We start from the raw sequence: 27,277 nt of genomic DNA on the forward strand, positions 1-27,277 counted from the left end.
AGCAGTGGATTTTAAAATTAAACACCAAATTTCCACACGGCTTAAACAATACCAATCCAATAGGCCTACAGGGAACAGGATAGTAAACAAACCCTTAAATGCTAAACTCCTAAATGGCTCGTAACACTTTGAGTGCCCATATATATTATATATATTCCAATTGCTTGTGCCCACGTTATTTGACCATTTGACCAGGTTTTTGAAGCCCCGTAGTCAATGATGTGATATAGCTAGAATTACACCAAATACCTCAAAAGACAGCCTTATCTGTCTACTTCAATCGGGAAAAATGTGAGATTTTACCATCTTCCCTTTTGTCGTTGTTGACTGTTGAATACCCCATGGTTTTGTCTAAAATAGCTGTCCTGAACAGGAACAGGAGTTATGAGCTGTTTTATGTCACAGACATTTACAGGCCGATATAAAATGAACCCTTATAACGATATATACATACAATACATCAAATGAAAGAACAGAATGTCTGCTTTCATGAGAGAGAGAGAAAAGAAAAATCCCATCTACCGTACAGTACAGTACAGTACAGTACAGTACAGTACAGTACAGTACAGTACAGTACAAGACAGTACAGTACTACAAAGTACAGTACTACACAGTACAGTACAGTACAGTACAGTACAGTACAGTACAGTACAGTCCAGTACAGTACTACATAGTACAGTACAGTACAGTACAGTACAGTACAGTACAGTACAGTACAGTACTACAAAGTACAGTACAGTACAGTACAGTACAGTACAGTACAGTACAGTACAGTAAAGTACAGTACAGTACAGTACTACACAGTACAGTACAGTACAGTACAGTACTACAAAGTACAGTACAGTACAGTACAGTACAGTACAGTACAGTACAGTACAGTACATACAGTACAGTACAGTACAGTACAGTACTACAAAGTAGAGTACAGTACAGTACAGTACAGTACAGTACAGTACAGTACAGTACTACAAAGTAGAGTACAGTACAGTACAGTACTACAAAGTACAGTACAGTACAGTACTACAAAGTAGAGTACAGTACAGTACAGTACAGTACAGTACAGTACAGTACAGTACAGTACAGTACAGTACAGTACAGTACAGTACTACAAAGTACAGTACAGTACAGTACAGTACAGTACTACAAAGTACAGTACAGTACAGTACAGTACAGTACAGTACAGTACAGTACTACAAAGTACAGTACAGTACAGTACAGTACAGTACAGTACAGTACAGTACAGTACAGTGCAGTACAGTACAGTACAGTACTACAAAGTACAGTACAGTACAGTACAGTACAGTACAGTACAGTACAGTACAGTACTACAAAGTACAGTACAGTACAGTACAGTACAGTACAGTACAGTACAGTACAGTACAGTACAGTACAGTACAGTACTACACTACCAAGTACAGTACAGTACAGTACAGTACAGTACAGTACAGTACAGTACAGTACAGTACTACAAAGTACAGTACAGTATTACAAAGTACAGTACAGTGCTATAAAGTACAGTACAGTACAGTACTACAAAGTACAGTACAGTACTACAAAGTACAGTACAACTACACCACTCACTTCAGACGGGTAAGATTTTTTACCAATGAAACACTCAGGCAGAAAAGTGATTTCAACCTTTGACCTTGTTTATTTTTGGCTTCATTGAGATTGGAAAATGTCCAATCTTCCTTTTTGGCTGCATTGACAACAATATTTTTTTCTTGACAGTATTTTTTTTACTTTGACTTTTTGACTGACCAAAGTACAGTACAGTACAGTACAGTACAGTACAGTACAGTACAGTACAGTACAGTACAGTACAGTACAGTACAGTACTACATAGTACAGTACAGTACAGTACAGTACAGTACAGTACTACAAAGTACAGTACAGTACAGTACAGTACAGTACAGTACAGTACAGTACAGTACAGTACAGTACAGTACAGTACAGTACTACACAGTACAGTACAGTACAGTACTACAAAGTACAGTACAGTACAGTACAGTACAGTACAGTACAGTACAGTACAGTACAGTACAGTACAGTACAGTACAGTACAGTACTACAAAGTAGAGTACAGTACAGTACAGTACTACAAAGTAGAGTACAGTACAGTACAGTACTACAAAGTACAGTACAGTACAGTACTACAAAGTAGAGTACAGTACAGTACAGTACAGTACAGTACAGTACAGTACAGTACAGTACAGTACTACAAAGTACAGTACAGTACAGTACTACAAAGTACAGTACAGTACAGTACAGTACAGTACAGTACAGTACTACAAAGTACAGTACAGTACAGTACAGTACAGTACAGTACAGTACAGTACAGTACAGTACTACAAAGTACAGTACAGTACAGTACAGTACAGTACAGTACAGTACAGTACAGTACTACAAAGTACAGTACAGTACAGTACAGTACTACACTACCAAGTACAGTACAGTACAGTACAGTACAGTACAGTACAGTACAGTACAGTACAGTACAGTACAGTACTACAAAGTACAGTACAGTATTACAAAGTACAGTACAGTGCTATAAAGTACAGTACAGTACTACAAAGTACAGTACAGTACTACAAAGTACAGTACAACTACACCACTCACTTCAGACGGGTAAGATTTTTTACCAATGAAACACTCAGGCAGAAAAGTGATTTCAACCTTTGACCTTGTTTATTTTTGGCTTCATTGAGATTGGAAAATGTCCAATCTTCCTTTTTGGCTGCATTGACACAACAATATTTTTTTCTTGACAGTATTTTTTTTACTTTGACTTTTTGACTGACCAAAGTACAGTACAGTACAGTACAGTACAGTACAGTACAGTACAGTACAGTACAGTACAGTACAGTACTACACAGTACAGTACAGTGCAGTACAGTACTACAAAGTACAGTACAGTACTACAAAGTACAGTACAGTACTACAAAGTACAGTACTTTGCAGTACAGTACAGCATTGACACAACAATAGTTTTTTCTTGACAGTATTTTTTTGACTTTTTTTCTTTCTTTTTTTTTTTTTACAAAAAAACAAAAACAAATCAATATAAACTGTCCAATCTTCCTTTTGGCTGCCTTGAGACACCAAGATTTTCTCCTTGACAGAAGTTTTTTGACTGTATGCGGGGTCCCCTAGGAGGGTTATCAACAGGCAGGGCAGGTGTGTCATCATCACTTTCTGCTTCCTCAGCCACTGGTCTCGTAGTTCTCAACTTGGTCCAGGATGTCGCCACACGGATGAGGAAGTCCAACAGACACCTACTGTATCTTTCATCTGGGTTTCTCTCCTTATAAAGGATGTGCGCATTCACAAGGGCGATCTGGAACAGGTAAATTACAAATTTGCTGGACCATTTGGCGGTTTTTCGGACAAATGGATAATACGAAATGTGCTGATCAAGACGATCAACTCCATTCATATATCGATTATAATCGACAACGCAACACGGCCTGACTTCTGGTACTTGGGTGCTGTGGCCTTTCTTTTTTGCCAGGACCGTCAACATCTCATCCTTGTGGAATGTGGTGATCATCTTCACAATTATTTTGTCATGCCACGCCAGGATCAACAATTTGTCAGTGTGACATGACACTCTCTGACCTACACCCAGGCTGGACTTTGTCTGGTCTCTGATGAGTGGTGGTTCCCCTCTGTGCTTCCTTAGGGTTCCACATGTCTGGATACCCAGCTCAAGGAGGTATTTGGACATGGTCACAGAATTGTAGTAGTTGTCCATGAACAATCTGTAACCATACCCCTGGAGGCCATCAATGAGGAAGACCACTGTCGGTGCGAGTTTTTCTCTCTCGCCACAGTAGGGCTTAAGGTTCCAGCAGTAGCCCGTATGAGAACAGCAGATGATGTAACTTTTTATGCCGTATTTCACTGGCATCAACGGCGAGTAGACCCTGAACCCTAGACGACCTCTCCACAGGAGCATCCCTTCATCAATAGAGATGTTCTTTCCTGGTTGATACATCTCTCTGCATTTCCTCGTCAGGTGGTCCAAAACTGGACGGACTTTGTACAGCCTGTCGGTCGCATCAGCTGTCTGGTTGTTGTTGAAGTGGAGGAACCTCCAGATCAGCTGATACCGGTTACGAGACATGGTCTGGCCAAAGTACGGTGTAGCTATGACCTCATCTGTTGACCAGTACATCGCGAGCCGTGGCTTCTTCACTACACCTGTTAGGAATAATAGCCCTAGAAAGTTCTTGAACTCCAGGAGTGTGAGAACTTTCCAGCAATGCATCCTGGAATATGGCAAATGCAACTCTTCCAGAACCTGAATGCACTGGTCTGCATACTTGTTAGTCTGACCAACGATTATCTGGAGGAGCTCGTCAGACAGGGAGAGCTGCAGGAAGTCAACCGGGTCGTTGGACTGCAGAATAGCAGCATCACTGCGAGGACCCGGCACTGCAGTGAACGCTGGGTCCTGGGGCCTCCATGGTGCCTCCAGCCACTCAGAAGGAAGAGCAGATGGGCTCTTTTTCTTTTTCTTGCCACCACCTGTAAATTATAGAAGTGCATACAATTACCATAAAATACATATTTTAGTTGTATTCATGTGGTGAGTGTGTTATATAATGTCGTCATTACACTACGCTGTCTCTCTGCATTCTATGTGATCCTTTCAAAAAGCAAAAAAAACAACAAAAAAAAGTTTTTTCTTCAATAAAAATTCCCAAAGACAACCCCAGATGTCTTGGACACCCCAGGGGGTGATTATAAAGATGTCTGGAGACGTCCTGGGCACACAATGTGTCAAGTGTGATGAGCAGAAAAAAGGTTCTTACTTTGTTCACGGCCAACAGGTGGTTGGTCAGTTGGTGGTGCGGTTGGTGGTGCGGTCTTCTTCTTCTTTTTCCTGACACGACCTGTAAATTATAGAAGTACATACAATACATATTTAGTTATTATTCATGTGGTGAGTGTGCTATGTATTTAGTGTTGTCACTATGCTACACTGTCTCTCTGCAAGCTCACAACTCATTGTGAGCTTTTAGATCGGCTATTTTCACCATACAACCAATGGTAAAATTTGGCATTATGCCATCAAGGCCACCAAAATACATTTACCCTGAACATAGCAAATCTACAAGCTCACAACACATTGTGAGCTTGTAGATCGGCTTTTTTCACCATACAACCAATGGTAAAATTAGGCATGCCTAATTTTACCATTGGTTGTATGGTGAAAATAGCCGATCTACAAGCCTATGTTTACTTGTCTCTTTACATTCTGTAATGGTGTATCCTATCAAGTGTGATGAGCAGAAAAAAGGTTCTTACTTTGTTCACGGCCAACAGGTGGTTGGTGAGGTGGTGGTGCGGTTGAAGTAGACGGCTCTGTCTCCATTGGCTGTTGGTCTGAAATCACAGAAAAATATCAAATACATTATTTTCACCCCATCATTTATCAGGCTTGTTGTCTGACTTTGACACCTAGTATGAATGACGCTACACTGTCTCTCTGCATTCTATGATCCTATAGTTTACTGAGACACTAAACTGTCTCTCTGCATTCTATGATCCTATAGTTTACTGAGACACTAAACTGTCTCTCTGCATTATATGATCCTATAGTTTACTGAGACACTAAACTGTCTCTCTGCATTATATGATCCTATAGTTTACTGAGACGCTACACTGTCTCTCTGCATTCTATGATCCTATAGTTTACTGAGACGCTACACTGTCTCTCTGCATTATATGATCCTATAGTTTACTGAGACACTAAACTGTCTCTCTGCATTATATGATCCTATAGTTTACTGAGACACTAAACTGTCTCTCTGCATTATATGATCCTATAGTTTACTGAGACGCTACACTGTCTCTCTGCATTCTATGATCCTATAGTTTACTGAGACGCTACACTGTCTCTCTGCATTCTATGATCCTATAGTTTACTTACACTGTCTCTTTACATTCTATGATCCTATCAAGTGTGATGCAGGGCATCTAATACCTAATTTTACCATTGGATGTATGGTGAAAATGGCCAATCTACAAGCCTATGTGTACTTGTCTCTTTACATTCTGTAATGGTGTATCCTATCAAGTGTGATGGGCAGAAAAAAGGTTCTTACTTTGTTCACGGCCAACAGGTGGTTGGTGAGGTGGTGGTGTGGGTGAAGGAGAAGGCTCCATTGGCTGTTGGTCTGAAATCACAGAAAAATATCAAATACATTATTTTCACCCCATCATTTATCAGGCTTGTTGTCTGACTTTGACACCTAGTATGAATGACGCTACACTGTCTCTCTGCATTCTATGATCCTATAGTTTACTGAGACACTACACTGTCTCTCTGCATTCTATGATCCTATAGTTTACTGAGACACTACACTGTCTCTCTGCATTCTATGATCCTATAGTTTACTGAGACACTACACTGTCTCTGCATTCTATGATCCTATATAGTTTACTTACACTGTCTCTTTACATTCTATGATCCTATCAAGTGTGATGAGCAGAAAAAAGATTCTTACTTTGTTTACGACCAACAGGTGGTTGGTGAGGTGGTGGTGGTGCCTTTAGAACCTTCTTCTTTTTCTTGCCAACGCCTGTAAAGTACACATTACCATGAAATACATATTTCGTTTTTATTCATGTGGTGAGTGTGTTATCATGTATAGTGTTGTCACTATGCTACACTATCTCTCTGCATTATATGATCCTATAGTTTACTGAGACGCTACACTGTCTCTCTGCATTCTATGATCCTATAGTTTACTGAGACACTACACTGCCTCTCTGCATTCTATGATCCTATAGTTTACTGAGACGCTACACTGTCTCTCTGCATTCTATGATCCTATAGTTTACTGAGACGCTACACTGTCTCTCTGCATTCTATGATCCTATAGTTTACTGAGACACTAAACTGTCTCTCTGCATTATATGATCCTATAGTTTACTGAGACGCTACACTGTCTCTCTGCATTCTATGATCCTATAGTTTACTGAGACACTAAACTGTCTCTCTGCATTCTATGATCCTATAGTTTACTGAGACGCTACACTGTCTCTCTGCATTCTATGATCCTATAGTTTACTGAGACACTAAACTGTCTCTCTGCATTCTATGATCCTATAGTTTACTGAGACACTAAACTGTCTCTCTGCATTCTATGATCCTATAGTTTACTGAGACACTAAACTGTCTCTCTGCATTATATGATCCTATAGTTTACTGAGACACTAAACTGTCTCTCTGCATTCTATGATCCTATAGTTTACTGAGACGCTACACTAGGTGCGTTTCCATAAAGCCTTTTTTTTGCGCATTAAGGTTCTTTCGCAAAATCTCCTGGATGGAAACACCTCAAAATGCGCATAAGTCTGCATTTTTCGCAAAAACACTTTTTCGCTAGGTGGTGGCGGATTTTGGGGCTATATCGAAAAAGTGAAATGCGCAAATGGGTTATGGAAACACTTGCGGAAAATATTTCTAATTAGAAAGCATTGAACTCGCATTATATCGCTTTTAACAGTTGGAAAAGAAAAAAACACACGCGATGGTGAGTATAGTGGACTTGTGGAGTGATCGAACGGGAGGGTGGGTGGGATGTGGATACATAAATTATTAAATTTACACACTCGAGTCTCGAAGCCTCTGTCTGCAGGCTGAGGCTCTTTTGCTCTCCCCGGTGAGGGCGTTCGCCGTTGATCATGAAGTTAGATCGGTGATATTTCTCCTAAACAGCTCGGAACGAAACGGACGAGAGGAGACTAGTCAAAATGGAAATGTACTGTCAAGTCGCAGGGCAGGGGTCCCGATCGTCCCTGTACTTTGAAAACGAAACTATACCAGCCCATGTCTAGACAAAAACACACGCCTATTTATTTAACAGACAGCCTGTTTGAAAGACAGCCTGTCCCAGTGGCCCATCTGGACAGCGGACTTCATGCAGACCAACTTGAATAGCCTAAAAGAACGTCAAATGCACCGTGGTGAAGAACAAATCAGAGATGTGTATGTGTGTGTGTGTGTGTGACATGATCAAATAATCGTGTAAGATTATCCTGTAGTGTGTGATGCAGATGCTATCAGATTTCAGACATCTAACGGTAAAATAAATGTCAGATAATATGCGCCTCTCTGCGCGTCTCACTTGACTGGCAAAATAGCGCCATCTAGGCCTACTGCTTATTTAATATCTCCAAAGAAGCGCATTTTGTCAGTGGATGGAAACAAGAAAAATACGCTTTTCTTTTTTCGAATTACTTACTTATTCGCTTCCTATTTTCGAAATGTTTTGATGGAAACCCACCTACTGTCTCTCTGCATTCTATGATCCTATAGTTTACTGAGACGCTACACTGTCTCTCTGCATTCTATGATCCTATAGTTTACTGAGACGCTACACTGTCTCTCTGCATTCTATGATCCTATAGTTTACTGAGACGCTACACTGTCTCTCTGCATTCTATGATCCTATAGTTTACTTACACTGTCTCTTTACATTCTATGATCCTATCAAGTGTGATGCAGGGCATCTAATACCTAATTTTGTATGGTGAAAATGGCCAATCTACAAGCCTATGTGTACTTGTCTCTTTACATTCTGTAATGGTGTATCCTATCAAGTGTGATGGGCAGAAAAAAGGTTCTTACTTTGTTCACGGCCAACAGGTGGTTGGTGAGGTGGTGGTGTGGGTGAAGGAGAAGGCTCCATTGGCTGTTGGGGTGAAAATAATGTATTTGATATTTTTCTGTGATTTCAGACCATCATTTATCAGGCTTGTTGTCTGACTTTGACACCTAGTAGTATGAATGACGCTACACTGTCTCTCTGCATTCTATGATCCTATAGTTTACTGAGACACTACACTGTCTCTGCATTCTATGATCCTATAGTTTACTGAGACACTACACTGTCTCTGCATTCTATGATCCTATAGTTTACTGAGACGCTACACTGTCTCTGCATTCTATGATCCTATAGTTTACTGAGACGCTACACTGTCTCTCTGCATTCTATGATCCTATAGTTTATTGAGACGCTACAGAGACAGTGTAACACTGTCTCTCTGCATTCTATGATCCTATAGTTTATTGAGACGCTACAGAGACAGTGCTCTGCATTCTATGATCCTATCAAGTGGGATGAGCAGAAAAAAGGTTCTTACTTTGTTTATGACCAACAGGTGGTTGGTGAGGTGGTGGTGGTGCCTTTAGAAGAGTCTTTTTCTTGCCAACGCCTGTAAAGTACGCATTACCATAAAATACATATTTCGTTTTATTCATACACTGTCTCTCTGCATTCTATGATCCTATAGTTTACTTACACCGTCTCTTTACAACAGGTGGTGGGTGAGGTGGTGGTGTGGGGGAAGGAGAAGGCTCTTCCTTCATTGGCTGTTGGTCTGAAATCACAGAAAAATATCAAATACATTATTTTCACCCCATCATTTATCAGGCTTGTGGTCTGTGACTTTGACACCTAATGAGAGAATACATTTTCAGTTGCCCTGCGTTTTTTTTTGCTATTTTCTCATTTCTATTCCTGTGGTAAAAGTAACATCAGAAAATGTTCTTACCGTTTTCCCAAACAATAGATGGCTGTGCATCGTCATCTGAGTCATCTGTGTATGAAATCACAGTAACATATCAAAATGTTGTATGTATAAATCAGCAGATCTACAAGCGCTGCAACGTGTTGCAAGCTTGTAGATTGGCTATGTTCAGCACTCATCATGCATTATGATCCATCAAGGCCAATCAAAATACATTTTAGTTGACTAAAATCTTATGCCATTAGTAGACCAAAACTAGACTAAAAGTAAAACATTTCAAATGACTAAAATATGACTAAAACTAAATCAAAATGTGTTGTTTCTTACTGGTATCACTGGAGTCCACCTCGCCTGCTCGACGGGACATAATCTTCATCTCCTCCTTGTCGATCATAATTTTCTCATCGACCTTCTCCTCCTCGCTGTCTGTAGTTTGAACAAAATCCAATTGCATTTTTATAGGGGTTTTCCAAGGGGTCGTGCTTTACAATTCCATTCATACATGGCGGTGGCTCAGGGGTAGAGTGCCTGGATGGTAACCGTAAGGTTGCCAGTTCGAACCCAGGCTCCCCCAGAGTTATTGTTGAAGTGTCCTTTGAACAAGACACTGAACCCCTAATTGCTCCCGATGTGCATGTTGGTGCCTTGCATGGTTTCCGCTGCCATCTGTGTATGAATGTGTGTGTGAATGGGTGAATGTAATGCACAATATACACAATCTCCTGTAAAGCGCCTTGGATAGAGACGCTATATAAATGCACCTGGCCATTTACCATTTTACCATACATTGGGAGTGTTATGATATGAATGCCTTCATTTCTATAAGCTCACAACACATTGTGAGATTGGCTATTTACCATATAACCAGGTAAAATGAGGCATTATGCCATCAAGGCCACCAAAATACATTTACCCTGATCTACAAGCAAATCTACAAGCTCACAACACATTGTGAGCTTGTAGGTCGGCTATTTTCACCATATAACCAGGTAAAATTAGGCATTATTCCATCAAGGCCACCAAAATACATTTACCATGAACATAGCAAATCTACAAGCTCACAACACATTGTGAGCTTGTAGGTCGGATATTTTCACCTTACATTCACCATACAAATGGTAAATGGCCAGGTGCATTTATATAGCATCCTTTACAGAGATTGTGTATATTGTGCATTACATTCACCCATTCACAGTGTACACATTCATACACAGATGGCAGCGGAAACCATGCAAGGCACCAACATGCACATCGGGAGCAATAGGGGTTCAGTGTCTTGCTCAAAGGACACTTCGACAGTACCTCTGGGGGAGCCTGGGTTCGAACTGGCAACCTTACGGTTACCATCCAGGCACTCTACCCCTGAGCCACCGGCATGTATGAATGGAATTGTAAAGCATGACCTATGAGCAGGGCCTGGCTGGAAACAAGTTCTTGAGCTTAGCCCAGATACCCTGGGTAAATATATTTCATTTCATTTCATTTCATTTCATTACAACCAATGGTAGACTCATTTTGTAGTTGCTGTATTATTTATTTGATTATTCACTTAACACTCGTGTCGAGTTTATAACAAGCCTCCGTCGTGGGGGCTGGGGGCTCCAACGCGGGGCGTTTTCGCGTGTATGTGGGTTTCCAGTCAGCAGATAGATCCATTGGTTCTGGTTCTGACTCTGGCTCTGAAGACTCCCCGTCCACTTTATCGAAACTGTAGCTGGCGACACTGCTGAGCGTTCTGCCACTCCGACGTGGGCTGTACAGGGCTCGACTGGACGTGCATGCACCGTCATCATCGCCTTCGGACACCTCGTTGTCCGTCATGACGAGGAGGTTCTCTTTTACACAGAAGGCCATCGTATCATACAGGGTCCGCTGTTTCCCTCCAGCGTTGCTGGGAGCAGGCCTGCGTGCCTTTCCCTTCCCCAAGTTGCCTTTTCCCTTTGGCATTGCTATAATATATATTGCTAAATTGCTAATGCTCTCTCTCTCCGCGCCTCTCTCTCTCGCCCTCCACACAGCAGATCTACAAGGGTAGCGCGGCACTCGGTGCTCCAACTTTACCTCTCGCTCGCTCTGCCTGCAACTTTGCGACCACAATGCCTCGCGCAGCCAGGTGGCCCCCCCTTATCCTCGCCCACCACGTGCAAACAAATAGACAGACAAAGAAATCCCTCAATGGTCTATCTACAGTAGGCTACACACTCCTATCACCTCACGCACCACTCACCTCTCAACACCTCTCCATTATCTAATCTCTCTATATAATATATATGTTTGATTGCTGTAATAAATCTCTCTCTCTCTCTCACACACACACTGCTCTCTAGAAAATCATGCCTAAACGGTTTAGGCATGATTTTTAGGCTAAATCCACGCCATCTAGTGGAGTGGTTCAGCACACTTTTTTCTTTTTTCCCCCCCCCGCAATTTTTTAATGTTCCCATTATGTCAGGCAGACCAAATCACAGTATATGGTGTAGAAGAGCGCCCTCTAGTGTAATCACTGAAAAAGCCCTAAAGACGTCTGTGGATGTCTTGGGCTCCCCGCGGTTTTAATTTCAAAGACGTCTGGGGACGTCTTGGGCAAAAAAAGTGTTAATTAGAACAGAGCCAGGACAATAGCAGTAACACAAAGCCATTCAGATTCAAAATCAGACCATCTTGGTCTGAGGTTGACACTAATGGGCTTGATGGGTGGACTTAATCCCCTCAAAAGTTTAATCATCAAGGTTGAATCATCAATCAACACTTTAATCGTTGACCTCAGAGGTATACGACTAGATATACCTAAAACTAAATATAAGATTGAGACATTTTTTAAGACTAAAACTTAATTGCCCAGACTCTTCTTCAACCAAGATGGCGAAAGCAAACATTCTTTGTTCGGTACTCATACAATAGTTTGGTACAAAACACTGAAGTCCTTAAACCAGAAACCTAACCCCTAACCCTAACCCCTAACCTAACCCTAACCCGGCATGTGCCGGCACATATGCCGGCAGGTAGGTAGGTGCCGGCAGGTCCCATGGGACCCTGACGAAGGCTGAGTGCCGAAACGTTGGTCGACTAAAATCTTATGATAGACACTTATGATAGCCATAGACACAAATGTGCTGACCTAATCACATTTGTGATGACGGCTATGGCCTTTTTAAGCCCAATGAGTGCTTTTCATGCAAAACGAATGCTTGGAATGGATTCAGAATCATGAAAACCCCCTAGTTCGACCCCTAGTTTGGTCATAGACCCCCTAGTTTGGCCATAGCCACTTGCCCAAATATGCCCAAATGTGCTGATTTCATCACATTTGTGATGACGGCTATGGCCATTTTTAGCCCAAGGAGTGTTTTTCGTGCAAAACTAATGCTTGGAATGGATTCAGAATCATGAAAACCCCCTAGTTTGACCCCTAGTTTGGTCATAGACCCCCTAGTTTGGCCATAGCCACTTTCCCAAATATGCCCAAATGTGCTGATTTCATCACATTTGTGATGACGTCTATGGCCATTGTTATCCCAAGGAGTGTTTTTCGTGCAAAACTAATGCTTGGAATGGATTCAGAATCATGAAAACACCCTAGTTTGATATTGATTTGGTTATATTTCATCTCAAACAGATATATAAAAAAGAATAAAAACATATATAGCCTATGCCTTCTTACAACTCATGTCGGAATCAAACCTCCTTCCTCGGCGGGGACATGAAGGACCATTCTTCGGCCGAACCTTCGTCCAATTCCGATGATGGGGGCTGCTGGTAACAGGTAGGCCTACTGTATCCACGTCAGAGTCAGATGATTCCGTTGACGTTGATGGGTTGGAGGGATGATCAGCGACATCGCCTGGTACCGAATTTTCTCAAAACTCTTCACCCCTCCACTCTCACCTCTCCTTTCTGTAATCCCTCACAATCCAGATTTATATTAGCCTATACTCACTAAATAAATGTCTCTCTCTGTCAATGTTTTCTTTCACACAATTCTGTCCCCTACTGGATGATTGTATTTTTCTTGATTTCTGGCTTTTGCCGAGTAGATCAGAACACCATATTCACTCACATGTTGCGCAAGAGCGCCCTCTAGCGTAATCAATGGAAACAACCTTAAGACGTGTACACACGTCCTATGCACACGTCGGTTGGATTCCCTATGGCGGTTCCAGACATCGTACGGATGGAATGTGTTAATATCTTGATACTGAGAGTGGCTATTTTAACTATTCAAATGATGTTTTTCAAAATAGTAAAAGGTAGTTTAGGGATAAGGGGTTTAGCATGGACAAAAATAGAGCCCTAAGGGCTCGATTTCCGTCACCGCTAAACCCCTTATGACTAAACTTCTTTGCCTTGTTTTACTATTTTGAATAGTTAAAATGGCCAGTCTACAAGCTCACAACGTGTCAATGTAGATTGGCTAGTTGAACTATTCAAAGGTGTTTTTCAAAATAGTAAAAAAAGTCAAAGAAGTTTAGGGATAAGGGGTTTAGCGGTGCCGAAAATGGAGCCCTGTGTCTACTATAACCTTATAACCGTAGTGTCCCCCATGAGCCACCATTGTGCCGCGGGCTTTGCCTGCGTCGCATCGCGTCACCTTTTTCACCCTCGGTCTGTTTGCATGCCTGAAATATGTCCGCGATCGGCTATGATGATACAACTTCTTCGTTTCTGGGTGAATTTGCACTTGTAATACCTCCATTCTGACTAATTCAGGTGTGTGGAATTCATTTCTGATACTATTTCAACCATTTTGGGTGATATTGACCTTGAAAGGTCATGGTCAAGGTAATTTTGCTATTCCGAAGACCTTGGCCAAAGGAGTAAAAACCGGTGCAATTAGTCTAATGCAACGAATTGTGACATTTACAATTAATTTCTGATATTGTTTTGACCATTAAGGATCATCTTGTCAGATATCAATATGTGTTTTTATTCAATAACTCAATTCCGTTTTTTGTCTTTCCTGTCACTTGTACATTTTTTTTCCACACTTATTTGTTTTATTTATAACAAAAGACATGAACCAAAAATATATATAACAATTCAAAATGTCCCCCTTTATTTAATTAGGTGCTTTCATTAGTAAATAAGACTAGGTAGAAATAAACAAACAAGGACAAAGCTGCATATCCAGTACTAGCACAGGTAGAGGAACTGCACACTACGTTAGCTGCAAAACAAAGTTGCCCAGAGAAGTTTGAGGCCCTAATTGGGCAAGTGGAGAAATGTAATCTGGACTTTCTGGAGTTTGTGAAGGAGTGTGAGGTCAAGTCAGAGCTCTGCCGATAGGCCTATCTCACAGCCCCCTTTCCACGCCCCCTTCCGGTAGATAGTGGTGTCATTTAACATTAGCATTTACACGTTTTTTTCTCTGGAGAATCTAAGTACATTTCCTAATGTAAAAATGTGACAGACCAATATTATTATGAAGCAAACAAGATGGTAAATCAGCTCGAACAGATAGAACAAACCTTACCTTGAGAAAACAAAAGTTGTAGACTTCTTAAATTACCTCTGTTAACATGTGTCTATGGAGTGACGTCACGCTATCACCACTAACGCGGAAAGGGGGCGTATTAAGGAATACGAGACGGCTCGCCCCTTTTCCAACTCGCCCAAAGTGGCGAAGATCGGTCGCCTCAACGGGAAGAGCGGTCGCCCCAACGGGAAGATCGGTCGCCCCAACACGTGGAGAATTCGCCCCCAAAAGTCCGGAGAATTCGCCCAAAAGTCCGGAGAAGTCGCCCCAACAAAGAGAGAGAGAGATTTTTTACATGTAGCTGTTATGTCTCACTGACAGCTGTTTGATTGTGCTGCGCTCTTGCATATTCCTGTGTTGTTTGTGATGATTGGGGGGATTATCTGGGATCGACTACTTCAGTCTTGACATACATGATGTGTGATGATGTTGCTTTGCCTTATTATTGACTCTGAGTTTTGAAAGTAAAGAAGAGTTGTGTTTAAGCTGTCATGGTCCACTGATTCACAATAGTAGCCTACTTTTAAACAGAGAGAGAGAGAGATTTTTACCTGTACTATATTTGTACATGTACTTTGAGATTCTGGGGAAATTCTGTGAGATAGGCTTATTCTTTGGAGTTCGGCTGGAGTTGGTGCCCGTCATCAAGAATGCTGTAGTCGCTGAAAGAGAAGGAAACTGGAATTTACATGCGGCTACTGTTGAGGACTCCATGGCAATCTTTGCAGAATGTGACTGCATAAACTACCTACTGTATCTTGAACAAATCAAGGTTCTAGAGTTCACACATCCTGAGCTATACCGGCGATTTTCTATAGGCCAGTGGGTTGTTCAGGATCGCCCAGGCTGGTTCTGCGCTGTAGGAGGTGACATGAAGGTTGAGCAGACCATTCAGTGAGTGGCGTGTGGATTGAGCTTTTATCAACTCTGGTTAAAAAGCTGATAGGCCCCAGCGAGAATTGAACTCGCGACCCCTGGTTTACAAGACCAGTGCTCTAACCACTGAGCTATGAGGCCCTGCATGTCACATCAGGTGTTTATCTACCGTCATCAATGCTTACAGTAGTGTCAGTCAATAGAAGGGAGGGAGTCTGATAGATCATTTTGAGTTATGGTAGATCTGCTATTTTGGTATTTTTGTGGACTTGTGTCAATGTTTCCTTTTGGCCCAGACTGTGTTCTCCTTATCCTATTTATGTCATGTCACCATCCACAGGCCTAATCATTTCAGCCCTATATTATCCTTTATATTATTATATTATGGATTTCCTGACGCCACCTTCAGATTTTAATATCTTAGTCAGTCTCCATACTGTCTGCCTGTGGCCACAAAAGTCACCATACTGTAGTGTGCTGTTTTGATTTTAGGTTACATGCAGCTGCTTCGATATCAGTGTGGCCTTGGGGCCTGGTGAGAGAGAGCATTTCTCTCTGGTAAGAGTTCACCGCTAGCGGGGAAAGAAATGTTATCTTCAGGTTGCCATAGCAACGCCAGCCTCAGTGCTTTCCCGGTCTATGGCTCTCAATGACGGAACTAAGGAAGCTGTCCCGATGTCAGTCTCATCATCTATGTGCTGGTCCAATGAGCGCTTGACACCCAGTGCCGGCGTGGAATAGCGGAAACTAACTGTGTATTCAGCCAATGAAAGTGTATCAACAATTGACGTATTCTACAGTATTAATGTCTGTGAAATGAATTGTTCGTGAGAGAGAACCCTGTGCAGTTTGTCGCACAGGGTGAGAGTTTTTTGTAATTTGGCTGTGTGTGGATCTGTTCTGTCTCTCTGATCTGAAAATGAATAGACACTAAACCATAATCTGCTGACTGGACAATCCTTCTTCCTGGTGGTGTCATCTTTTTAATTGGGTACAGAGTATTTTTCTAAAAGAGTATTTCCTGCTTAAAGTAATCCTGTTAAAGCTAATTGTTAACCTGTTGTGGTGCTGAGTATTCATCAGTACTTTTAAATACTTTCTTAAGAGTATTTTTTATAGTTATAGCTCTGTGAAGCTCAGTAATTCAGTATTATACAGTCCTTTATATCTGGAATCATTAATTGTCCCTTCTGCATTTTATATGCAACAAATTGGTTTTATCTTCATTATAAATCCATCAAATTGGTCCTATTCAAGCCGGCTTTTTCCGAGTATAAGTCTAATTTATTTAATTAGCACCTCCGACAAAAGGAACCAGCCCCTATCCCCATTTTTATTTATTTTTTCTGCCGGAAGAACAAAGTCCATAGTCATATTTTTGGAGCAGTGGTTTTGTCGATGCATGTTCAGTTCTGGAACCGATCCTCCCCATTTTTGGGAACATACAAGCCGCGGATCTGTGGACGAACGAACGAAGCATGAGTTATACAGCTTGCCTTGGACGGTCCTCCACAGACCCCCCCCCCACCTTCCTCTCCTGCTTCGATGCCCTCTGTCTGGGTCCGGTCTGCCTACGTGATTCTCCCAGCTTGCCTTTCTCAAGTTAAGTAATTTACCTTTCTGTATCGTTCTTAGATTATACTGTTATTATAATTTATTGCCGTACATTCATGTCTGGGACTTAATCCCTGAACATGTCTCAGTCACATTATTTTCCTCCACTTTTATTTTCAGGAGGCAACGCTACGCGTGCGCTGCATCCTAATCCTTTTTTTTTATACTATCTGCTTCGATTTCTTATCTATTTATAGTATTTATGCCTTTCAGCATACGGTTATCATTCGTAGGACACCCTTGTTGATATATCGCTGTAGGAACCCATGGATATTACTTCTTTTATAGTCTTCTTTCTCTCAAACCTCGGCCGGGGTGCGAGAGTAGAAAGGTTATTTTTATACCGTAAAAGGTCTGTGATCCCTTTCACCATTTGAGTACCACAGACGAATAACAGTCTAAGTCCACACTATTGATCCATAATATATAAATGATAGATAAGGGTTCAGGACAACGAGGCCTTTTCGTGGAGGGGTCAGTCTGAAATTTGGACTTAGACTGTTTTTCGTCTGTGGTACTCATTTGATTACACATTTTTTTATCACCCCTTTTACATTGTACCTTATAGTAGTGTTCGGTTTTTATGACACTAATGATTTTAGAGTGTCTCGGCTTCTTATCTAAGGAATGAAGGAGTACTCTCTCCCTCTCTCTCCCTCTCTGTCTGCTTAGGAGAAGAGAGCTGCTTAGTCTGTGCGTGCGTGTGCGTGCGTGTGAGAACGCATGGCTCCATCTCTCTCTCTCCTTCTCTCCGTTTTCTCTACCTGCCTGTGGGCCTGTGTATATCACTGTCTTGTGTTTATATGGATGTGTGTGTTGTCCCGTAGAACAGTTATTCTTCTTTTAATAGTTGAATGATGTGTGTGTGTGTAACGTACCATTTGTTCAATGTCACCTTTATATACTTTGTACATAATTTTATTTGTATTTAGAGTGACTGAGTGAGTGCGTTTGTCTCGTGTATATGTGGGTGTGTGTGTAACGTACCATTTGTTCAATGTCACCTTTATATATTGTACATAATTTTATTTGTATTTAGAGTGACTGAGTGAGTGCGTTTGTCTTGTGGGCGGAGGTACGCTCTTGTCTATGTGTGTGTGTGCATGCGTTCGTGCGTGTGTGCGTGCGTGTGTGTTTGTGTGTGTTCATGCGTATGTGTGTGGGTGAAACACTTATTTTGGAATATGACAGGATAATATTAGGGATGCGTGACGACTATTTACTATTGATTTATTTATCTGTCAGGCTCCGTGTTCCGCCATTTATCATCATTTCATACACTTTATAATTGTCTAGTGGCCGTGCCATGGTTTTTCATTTTTAGATAGGACCCCTTGATCATTTAAATGCCCATTATCATGAAAATGTATTATTGATTTCAACCAATCCCCTTATTGATTTCATTCATTTATTATTTTATATTATTTCATTTCATTCATTTTTTTGAGTGGTGTCAACCATTCTTTCCCAAGACATTTTATTCCTGTTATTTTAGATTTTTTTTGGGATTTTTTTGGTTTGAACTTTTTGCTCTATCTCTCTGAGACCTGATGTGTACAAATCATGGTCAATTTCGGTCTATCTTAACCTTGGCTAACCTGCGTGTGGCGAGTAGCTACGTCAGATAACGCGCAGGGGACTTGTGCGACCAGGGGGGTCGTACTAAGCCACCGGACTACATGGGAAGGGGGTCTTGATTTAAGTTAAATCCCAGAGTGGTACAGATACAACTTCTCTGTATTCACTGATTTTTCTTAGGCGTTCAGAAGGCGTCCCATTCTATGCAGAACATATAAACGAATCGGCGCCCCATTTTGGGCAAATCTTCGTCTATATACTTTGTTTTCTACTCGAGATATCGTTTTATTGTATTCTCCCTCCCTTATCATTAAGGTGCACATACATACGTAGAATGCTGGGTCTCTGTCTTTCTCTTTCTCCCTGTCTACCTACACGCCCTCCTTTCACCATTAGCTGTGTACATGCGCGGTTGGTAGAACAGTCATTTTCATTTTCATTTTTTTTTTAAAACTATACCCTGTGGATGTTTACCCTGTTGATGAATTGTTTATAATTATTGTTGTTTCATTTCATTCACCAGTTTTTTTTTGTCTTTCTGTTTTTATCTCACAGATACGGATTTCTGGTGGTTTCGTGGGTGGGAACAAACCCAGGACAAAGTAATCTAGAGGTCAACAAAAAGTGATGGAGAATAGAGTGAAGGAATGGTATTGTCGACCTCGAGATCCCTTTTCCCTTAAGTTTATAGGGTTTGGCCCCTAGACCCCGAACCACTCAGAAACAGTATTAGGCCCGACCCCCTAGAACAGTAGGCCTTATGCCATCTGCCCATAGATTTCCCATCGGGAACAAATTAAAATTCCACTCATGTTTCACCTTACACATAATTGTTTTCTGTTTTTCTTCCATGTTTTTCTTTACTAAGACACTGTATTTTGCTAAAACGCTGTTACCCCTCCCTACCTAGTGTTAGGATTCATTTGATCATTCCTTCTCCCCTCAATTAATTAATATGGTATTTTGACTATTCATTTTCCAGATCCCAGATCTGCTTCATTATATAGATTATGTAAACTGAATTATCCCATCTTTGGACAATCTAAATTTCCTTCCATTAGGATTCATTATCCCACCTCATCATATTTTTATTATTTTAGATTTGATTCATATTTTACCTCTGAATTTGGAATATCCCTCCATTGTAAACATTTAACCTTTATTATCCCCGAACCACCCCTTGACCTTACATTGAGATATTTAGAATAGGGACATCTTCCCCTTCCATTTCATTTTATTATTTTGTTTTCATCACCTTGAGTTTGACTTGATTACGCATATATCCTCCCCTGAATAGACTTGATTCTATATTTGGCCTTCATGGTACTAATGGACTCGCCAGGAAGCGACACGACATCATCAATTACCCTGTTCCCCCCCTCTCCAAGCTCTGCTTGGTATAAGAACTGTTAGGGGCATCTCCGGCCGTTTTCTCCCGTTTGAATCACAGAGATCAAGTATCTGTCACTGAGAAAGTATAGGCTGATATGGGTCACCTGTTATGTCACCCATCCTGGGGGCGGGGCGAAGATTCGGCTCCGACTACGAGCGAAGAAGAACTATCGCAGTATCTGCGCTGCTAAAAAGAACTTTGTTGTCAAATGACACTTTCGACGGCGTAGGAACGCTGCAACATTGCTGAGTTCCTTGGGAACCTAGTACACATAGTACATGCATACACCTTCCCTAATGATTATATCTGCGGTTTCAGTATTTATTTATGGTGTATTGTCTCTATTATTAAGGTTATTGTAGCAGTCAATTTAAATTGGTGGACGGGAGGGGGCAGGGCGGGAGTCCCGAGACATTGCCAATGCATTTCCGTAGAGAACCCCTGCTATAGATGACCTTTGAATCATAAAAGTTTACATTAAACAACATTTCTGGGTCTAACATGGGACCTATGAGGGCTTCCAGTAGAAATATGTATTTGGCCACTGATCGAGCTTGTAGATCTGCTGTATTTGAGTGGCCAACATTATTAAACGGATAAAGCGGTTGAAATGATTGTGAATCTATGCTATATTAACTACGGTACTTTTTCCCCTCTTTTCTTTGTTCTGGGGACCCTCTGGAAGACTGAAAGACTGGAACCCCCCCTGGAACCCCAAGGACCCCTGGGGGTCCCCGGAACCCCCCCAAGGACCCCGCTATGAGAACAGAGAGGCTGTTTTAATGCACTCAGCTTGGGACAGTAATCAAATATGATTATATGTTGTGGGGTCCCCAGTTCAAATATGATTATGTTGTGGGGTCCTCAGTTCAAATATGATTATGTTGTGGGGTCCCCAGTTCAAATATGATTATGTTGTGGGGTCCCCAGTTCAAATATGATTATGTTGTGGGGTCCCCAGTTCAAATATGATTATGTTGTGGGGTCCCCAGTTCAAATATGATTATGTTGTGGGGTCCCCAGTTCAAATATGATTATGTTGTGGGGTCCCCAGTTCAAATATGATTATTTTGTGGGTCACCAGTTCAAATATGATTATTTTGGTGGGTCACCATGCAGTTCAAATATGATTAGTTTTGGGAGGTCCTCACTCAGTTCATATTTGTGGCGGTATTTCCGGAGGTCACGGCCTGGAAAGGTTGAAAGTTGAAACCCCGGGATAGACCCCGAATACATCCACATATCCACACCCCGAACAGAGTAGGCCTGCTCTATCCACCAGAAGTCTCACTGTATGTATGTACAGTAGGGGAGAACGGGGTAAGATGAGCCAGCGTTTAAGTTGAACCACCCCCTTTATCTAGAAAACTAGAAACCTGTGTTGCCATGTGACCTTAAATCTAGTAAGCATCCATAATTTACACCTGGCTGTGAAGTTGGGAAGCACATGGGGAAAGTAGAAAACATTCTTTTACACAAAAAAACTGTTTTTGTCGGTCAAAGTAAAATTTCGACACATCATGTAAAATTACTTGCATGTACATACTCATTTAAGAGAAGTTTGCAATATTGTATTAACAATATTGCAAATATAAGGTTCTGAATAACAAACTTTATTTAATTGTCTTAATATTGTTTAAATAATAAACAAATAAATAAGACTATTTGCAAAAGGAAAACTGTTATTATATTATTATTGATATTGATAAGTGAATACATTATCTGTTCAAGTTTAAGCTTTTAACATTCAAATATCATGTGGTTCGACTTGCCCCTCGACTTGGATCAACTTACCCCTTACCTGGGGCAAATTGAGCCAAGGTTGTCAGGGTTGGAATCATTGTCTGATTCTGATTAAACTTATTCGCCAGTCAGTGTTAGGCTGTTAGCTAGAGTAGAGATGGGTATTGTTTTTTATGAGCCCGATACAATACAGGTTCCGTTCATAACGGTTCCCTATTTCGGTTCCAAACTGGTATAAAAAAAACTTAAGAGGTCAAGTGTTTATTTAACAAAAATATTATTTTCAACCTTAGTCACACACACACACACACGCACGCACGCACGCACACCGCACACGCACACACACACTCACACACAGTCAACTAAGTGCAGTAGGGGTTTGTGCAATAACAAGAAGTACGGTTATGTGTGTGTTTTTGTTGTCTTAGTTTTCATAGTTTTTTAGCTTCATATATTTTTGTGATTTGATTATCTATCTATCTATCTATCTATCTATCTATCTATCTATCTATCTATCTATCTATCTATCTATCTGTCTGTCTGTCTGTCTGTCTGTCTGTCTGTCTGTCTGTCTGTCTATCTATCTATCTATCTATCTATCTAGTCGACTAGTTGTTCACCTATCCATTATGTAATAAAGACACAGAGAGAGGAGTTTTGTGTAGCAGCAGCTAGGTTGCCATGACAACGGATACAAAAAACAATCCCACGTGCGGTGAGAACGTGTACATTACAACAACAACAGCATTTCACCTTTCCTCAAACCCACATCCAGTTTAGCTGCTACAATAATAAGACATGGAAACTGGACTCATCAAAATAACAACAATAAATCCACCGTGTTGGATAACACAAGGCTAAAGGCCACTCGCTGTCCGCTGGCTCCTCAGGATGCTGACTTATTAATTGAAACATGGGTCCCAAATGTACACAAATATATTGTGAAATGACCAGTTTAAGCCCTATCTCAAATAGATCAGCAAATTGCTGATCTACAAGCTAACAATATGCCACGGTGTGGTGTGTTGTGACATTGTAGATCTAAGATTTAAATTACTGATGCATGTATCTACTCATTTAATTTCAACACTGCATTGATATTAAACATAAGAGACATATTGTAATTTGTACTCTTGAACACTGGATTATTTACTTTGACATAATTAACAAATATCACCAATAAATGTAATTCTGTAAAGTTGTATTAGAATTATGTTTGCACTTCAAAGTGAGTCAAATTCAAGGAGTTCACACACAGACATGTGTACATTTACTGCTGATTTATTTTGAAGGATCACATTTTCATTCTTATATCATTAATCAGCTACATACAGCATATTGACTCATCAACATAGAAATCATTGAATTATTGTCTTCAATTAACTGCTATATAGTAATTACATTAAAATTGAAGACACTGAAAATCCAATATTGTTTTTATTCCTGACAAACATTATTTCTGTACAGTGCTAAAAGTGTTAAATTAAAATAAATCATACAATCAAGTTCTTGTACCGAGGCATAAATGTAGACATTTCAACAGCCTCACAGACAGATAATGTGTTTTAAGCTAAATATATTTCTTGAATGGAAAACTCTATTTACCATAATCACTAGTTGGCTGTACTTCACAATTAAAATTAATGTATTGTTTCAATATAGTATAGTATTAAAATTGAAGACTAAAATATTATAAAAAAAATAAAATATATAGTATTTATTCCTGATGACCACCGGAGAGACGGGTGGCAGCCGGAATGTAGACGGCACCCGGGAGCAGTGTGGGTTGGCGCCCCAGCCTGTGTCTTCCGTGAGGAAGAAGCCCAACAAACCCACGGTGAGGCCTTTAGGAGGGCCATTCAAGCCTCAAGCAGAGCCTGCGGCACCACCAATGGGCCAGGTGGAGCCTGCGGAACCATTGCGGCTCGAGAATCCACCATTCCTGAATAAAGTGCCTGGTGCTGGTGCTGCAACACACAGGGGCTGGACCTGGTGAGAGCAGGAGTGGACCTGGTGAGACGTAGGAGGGGCCCGGACAGGAGTCAACTGACAGAGCCTAGTCCTTCCACGCGCCAGAATGGTACCTCCCAGTCCCGCCAGAGTAGTTCAGGAGGAACGGATTGTGTGGCCCTGGTTTTTCCCTAATGAGACTGATCGAGGGTAGCTACTGGGACGTACATACATCCCCACATTCCGTGCTCAGCCAATCAAATTATTAAAAATGTGATACACACAAACACACAAAGCTATGGGCGTAGGAGGGCCCTCAACAAAATTAAAAAGTAAAAATAAAAATAAAGTTAAATGATTGATTAGAAGTTATACAGTTGACTAAAACCAAACTTTGAATGACTTTTAGTGTTGTCTTAAATGCACATTCAACTTTTTTTTCTGGTAAAGATGGAGATTAGTCTAATCTGAGTGATTGACAGGAGAGAGAATCAGAGGAGCAGAGTTTTTACCACCACCATTAAGCTGTGGACTGAAGTATGGGTAGAGTCTCTCAGTGAAGGAGCAGCCAGTGTAAGAGTAGAGGTGGACTCTGGCCTCCACATCATAAAAGGAGACCAGACCCTCCTCATTATCCACAAACACTCCCACTTTCTGGAGCTCCTGTCTTACAGGGAGGACGACAGCAGGGTCAGCATTAGCCCAGTACGCATTTACATTCCTCAACCCTATAGTCCAGTAACCATTGTTGGGGCTCACTGTGATTGGTCCCTTCCTGTTGATGGACTCTCTGGCCACTCCTACATCCCAATGAGTCTTCCCTCCAACCTGAACCTCATAGTAAAACCTTCCTGCGGAGAAGATTTGTTTTCCTAAGACACAGACACATTGAGAGAATCTCTCTGTGTTGTCTGGGAGCTTCTTCTGCATATTCTTCTTCTGTATATTACCAGCATGCACTTGTTTTCCATCCTCAGACAGGATGAGGTTGGGATGTGCTGTATCAGGGTCCAGAGTTACATCCACTGCATATTTCTGGATCCTCCTCAGCTCAGCACCACACAGCTTTTTTATCTCTTCACTGAGTGTCTTCTCCAGCTGAGCCACAGCTGTCCTCACAGTCCCCACTGATGAAGAAGACTGATGGACATTGACCTTTGTCCAGTCCTTGGTGGGTGGAGGGGTGTTGATGCAGGTGAGGTTCTGGAGGAGGTGGAGGTGGTCTTCAGTGATTGAGAGCTGCTTCACCTCAGCACTTCTCTTCTCTAACTGAGTGATTTCCTGTTGCAGCTCTTTGATGAAGCCTTCAGCCTGTATCTCTGTTGTTTTCTGCTTCTCTTTGATCACATCAATGACCTCAGCTTGGCTTCTCTCGATACATCTCGCCAGAGCAGTGAAGACCTGCACACTGTCTGCTATCTCTCCGTCTGCATCTTTCTTGCTGAGCTGCACTGTGTGTTTGACCTCCAGAATCTTCAGTCTTCTCTCCTTGATCATCTTCTCAACTTCAGCCTCTGTCTTTCCCAGTTCAGCCTTCTTTCCATTGTATGCCTCTTTCAGAGATACAGTGTGATGTGACTTGTGGTCTGACTGAGTGCAGAACTGACAGACACACATGAGGTCAGTCTTGCAGAACAGCTCCAGAGGTCTGTCATGTTTCTTACACATGACATCTTCCAGGTTCTTCACAGGGTCGATTAGTTTGTGTCGTTTCAATGCTGTCAATGCTGTCTTCAGAGCTTTCATCTTGGTCTCAGTACAGACGTCACAGGACACTTCATCTGGTTTAGCAGGTTCTTGGTTTGTGTTGGACATTTTCTTGAGCTCCTTTGACTTCCTGAACTGATCAACCATCTCTGCGAGAACCTTATTAACGGAGCATTCTGGTCTCCTAGAGAAGGTTTGGGTACATAGTGGACACTTGCACACACCACTGCTGTCCCAGTGCTTTGTGATGCAGGCGTTGCAGTAGTTGTGTCCACATGGAGTGGTGATTGGATCAGTGAACACATCTAGACAGATAGAACACTGGAACTGCTCTTCAGAATGGAGGCTGCTGGCGGACGCCATTTCTACACACTGAGAATAAAAGTGAAAACATAAAATGATTTTCAATTATACTGCTCTTCATTTATACAAAATAACACAAAGTATACCATTAAGGGTATAGCAGTGGTGCAGGGGGGAGGGGGAGGAAACCAAAATACAAATATCTCACCTAACAAAACAAACAAAAACAAATGGCAAAGCAACTGACAAAAGCAGAGGTCACCCACCCCTACATTACCCAATACATTACATTTAATGACATTACATTTATCACAAAGCTAAAAACTGACAAAGTGCTGGTGCATGGAACTTGGCTAGAAGGGGGACTACAGCGTCCCCACTTCTGGTCCGTTAGAACGGTGTACTGCAGGCCAGCCCATAGAAGTCCATTGAAATTCAACTGTAGTTAGCCTACTTTTAAAGTAATATGAATTGAACTGAAGACTATATTGATTTGAATAAAAATATGTTTCCAAATGTATGAAGTGTCTTTGTCAACATATATTGTTGTTTTCTCAATAGAGGATGTATTTCACATTTAATTTACCACTTGAATGAGTTACCCATAATGTTAACAGAGCAGAGGGGAGACGGCAGACAGAGAACTTGACGCTTTTAAGGGACGTCACTGCCGACTTTGAAGAGTGGAATTCTTAATAATAAATCCCGATCCCAACTGACTTTGTTATTCATGTCTATATTTTGAACATGTCACGGGCTTACTCCGTGGAGCTCCGACGGTGTGTTTTACCGTTGTCAACTTGTTGTACAAGTAAGACGCGCAAACGCGGGAAGCGAACGCAGCTCGTAAATTGCAATAACAACAATTAGAATAAATTACGTACTTTTTAAGGTTTTTTTTAAGTTAAGTTTTTTTAAATTAAATGTTTTTTCAAGTTATTTTTTTAGTGTGTGTATGTGTGCGTGCGTGCGTGTTTCTTTTTTAGTTTTTTTTTTTTAAAGTTTTTTCTTAAGTTTTTTTTTTAAGTTAAGTCTTTTTTTAAGTTAAATTTTTTTTTAAGTTAAGTTTTTTGTGTGTGCGTTTTTCCTTTAAG

The 27,277-nt window shown here is 41.2% G+C and overlaps 1 protein-coding gene across 1 annotated transcript in view; it reads right to left on the reverse strand.

Moving 5' to 3' along the window:
* Nucleotides 1-24,635: 24,635 nt before the first annotated feature.
* Nucleotides 24,636-27,277, reverse strand: part of LOC306919434 (zinc finger protein RFP-like) — a gene marked incomplete at its 3' end in the record, with an annotated part of 8,268 nt that continues 5,626 nt past the window's right edge. The window contains exon 2 of the mRNA XM_079532218.1: nt 24,636-26,252. Within this exon, the coding sequence (XP_079388344.1) occupies nt 24,636-26,243 (1,608 nt within the window). The 5' untranslated portion in view covers nt 26,244-26,252. The remainder of the gene's footprint in view (nt 26,253-27,277) is intronic.

This window comes from Electrona antarctica (assembly GCF_951216825.1).
Source record: "Electrona antarctica genome assembly, contig: scaffold_25, whole genome shotgun sequence".
Lineage (NCBI taxonomy): Eukaryota > Metazoa > Chordata > Actinopteri > Myctophiformes > Myctophidae > Electrona > Electrona antarctica.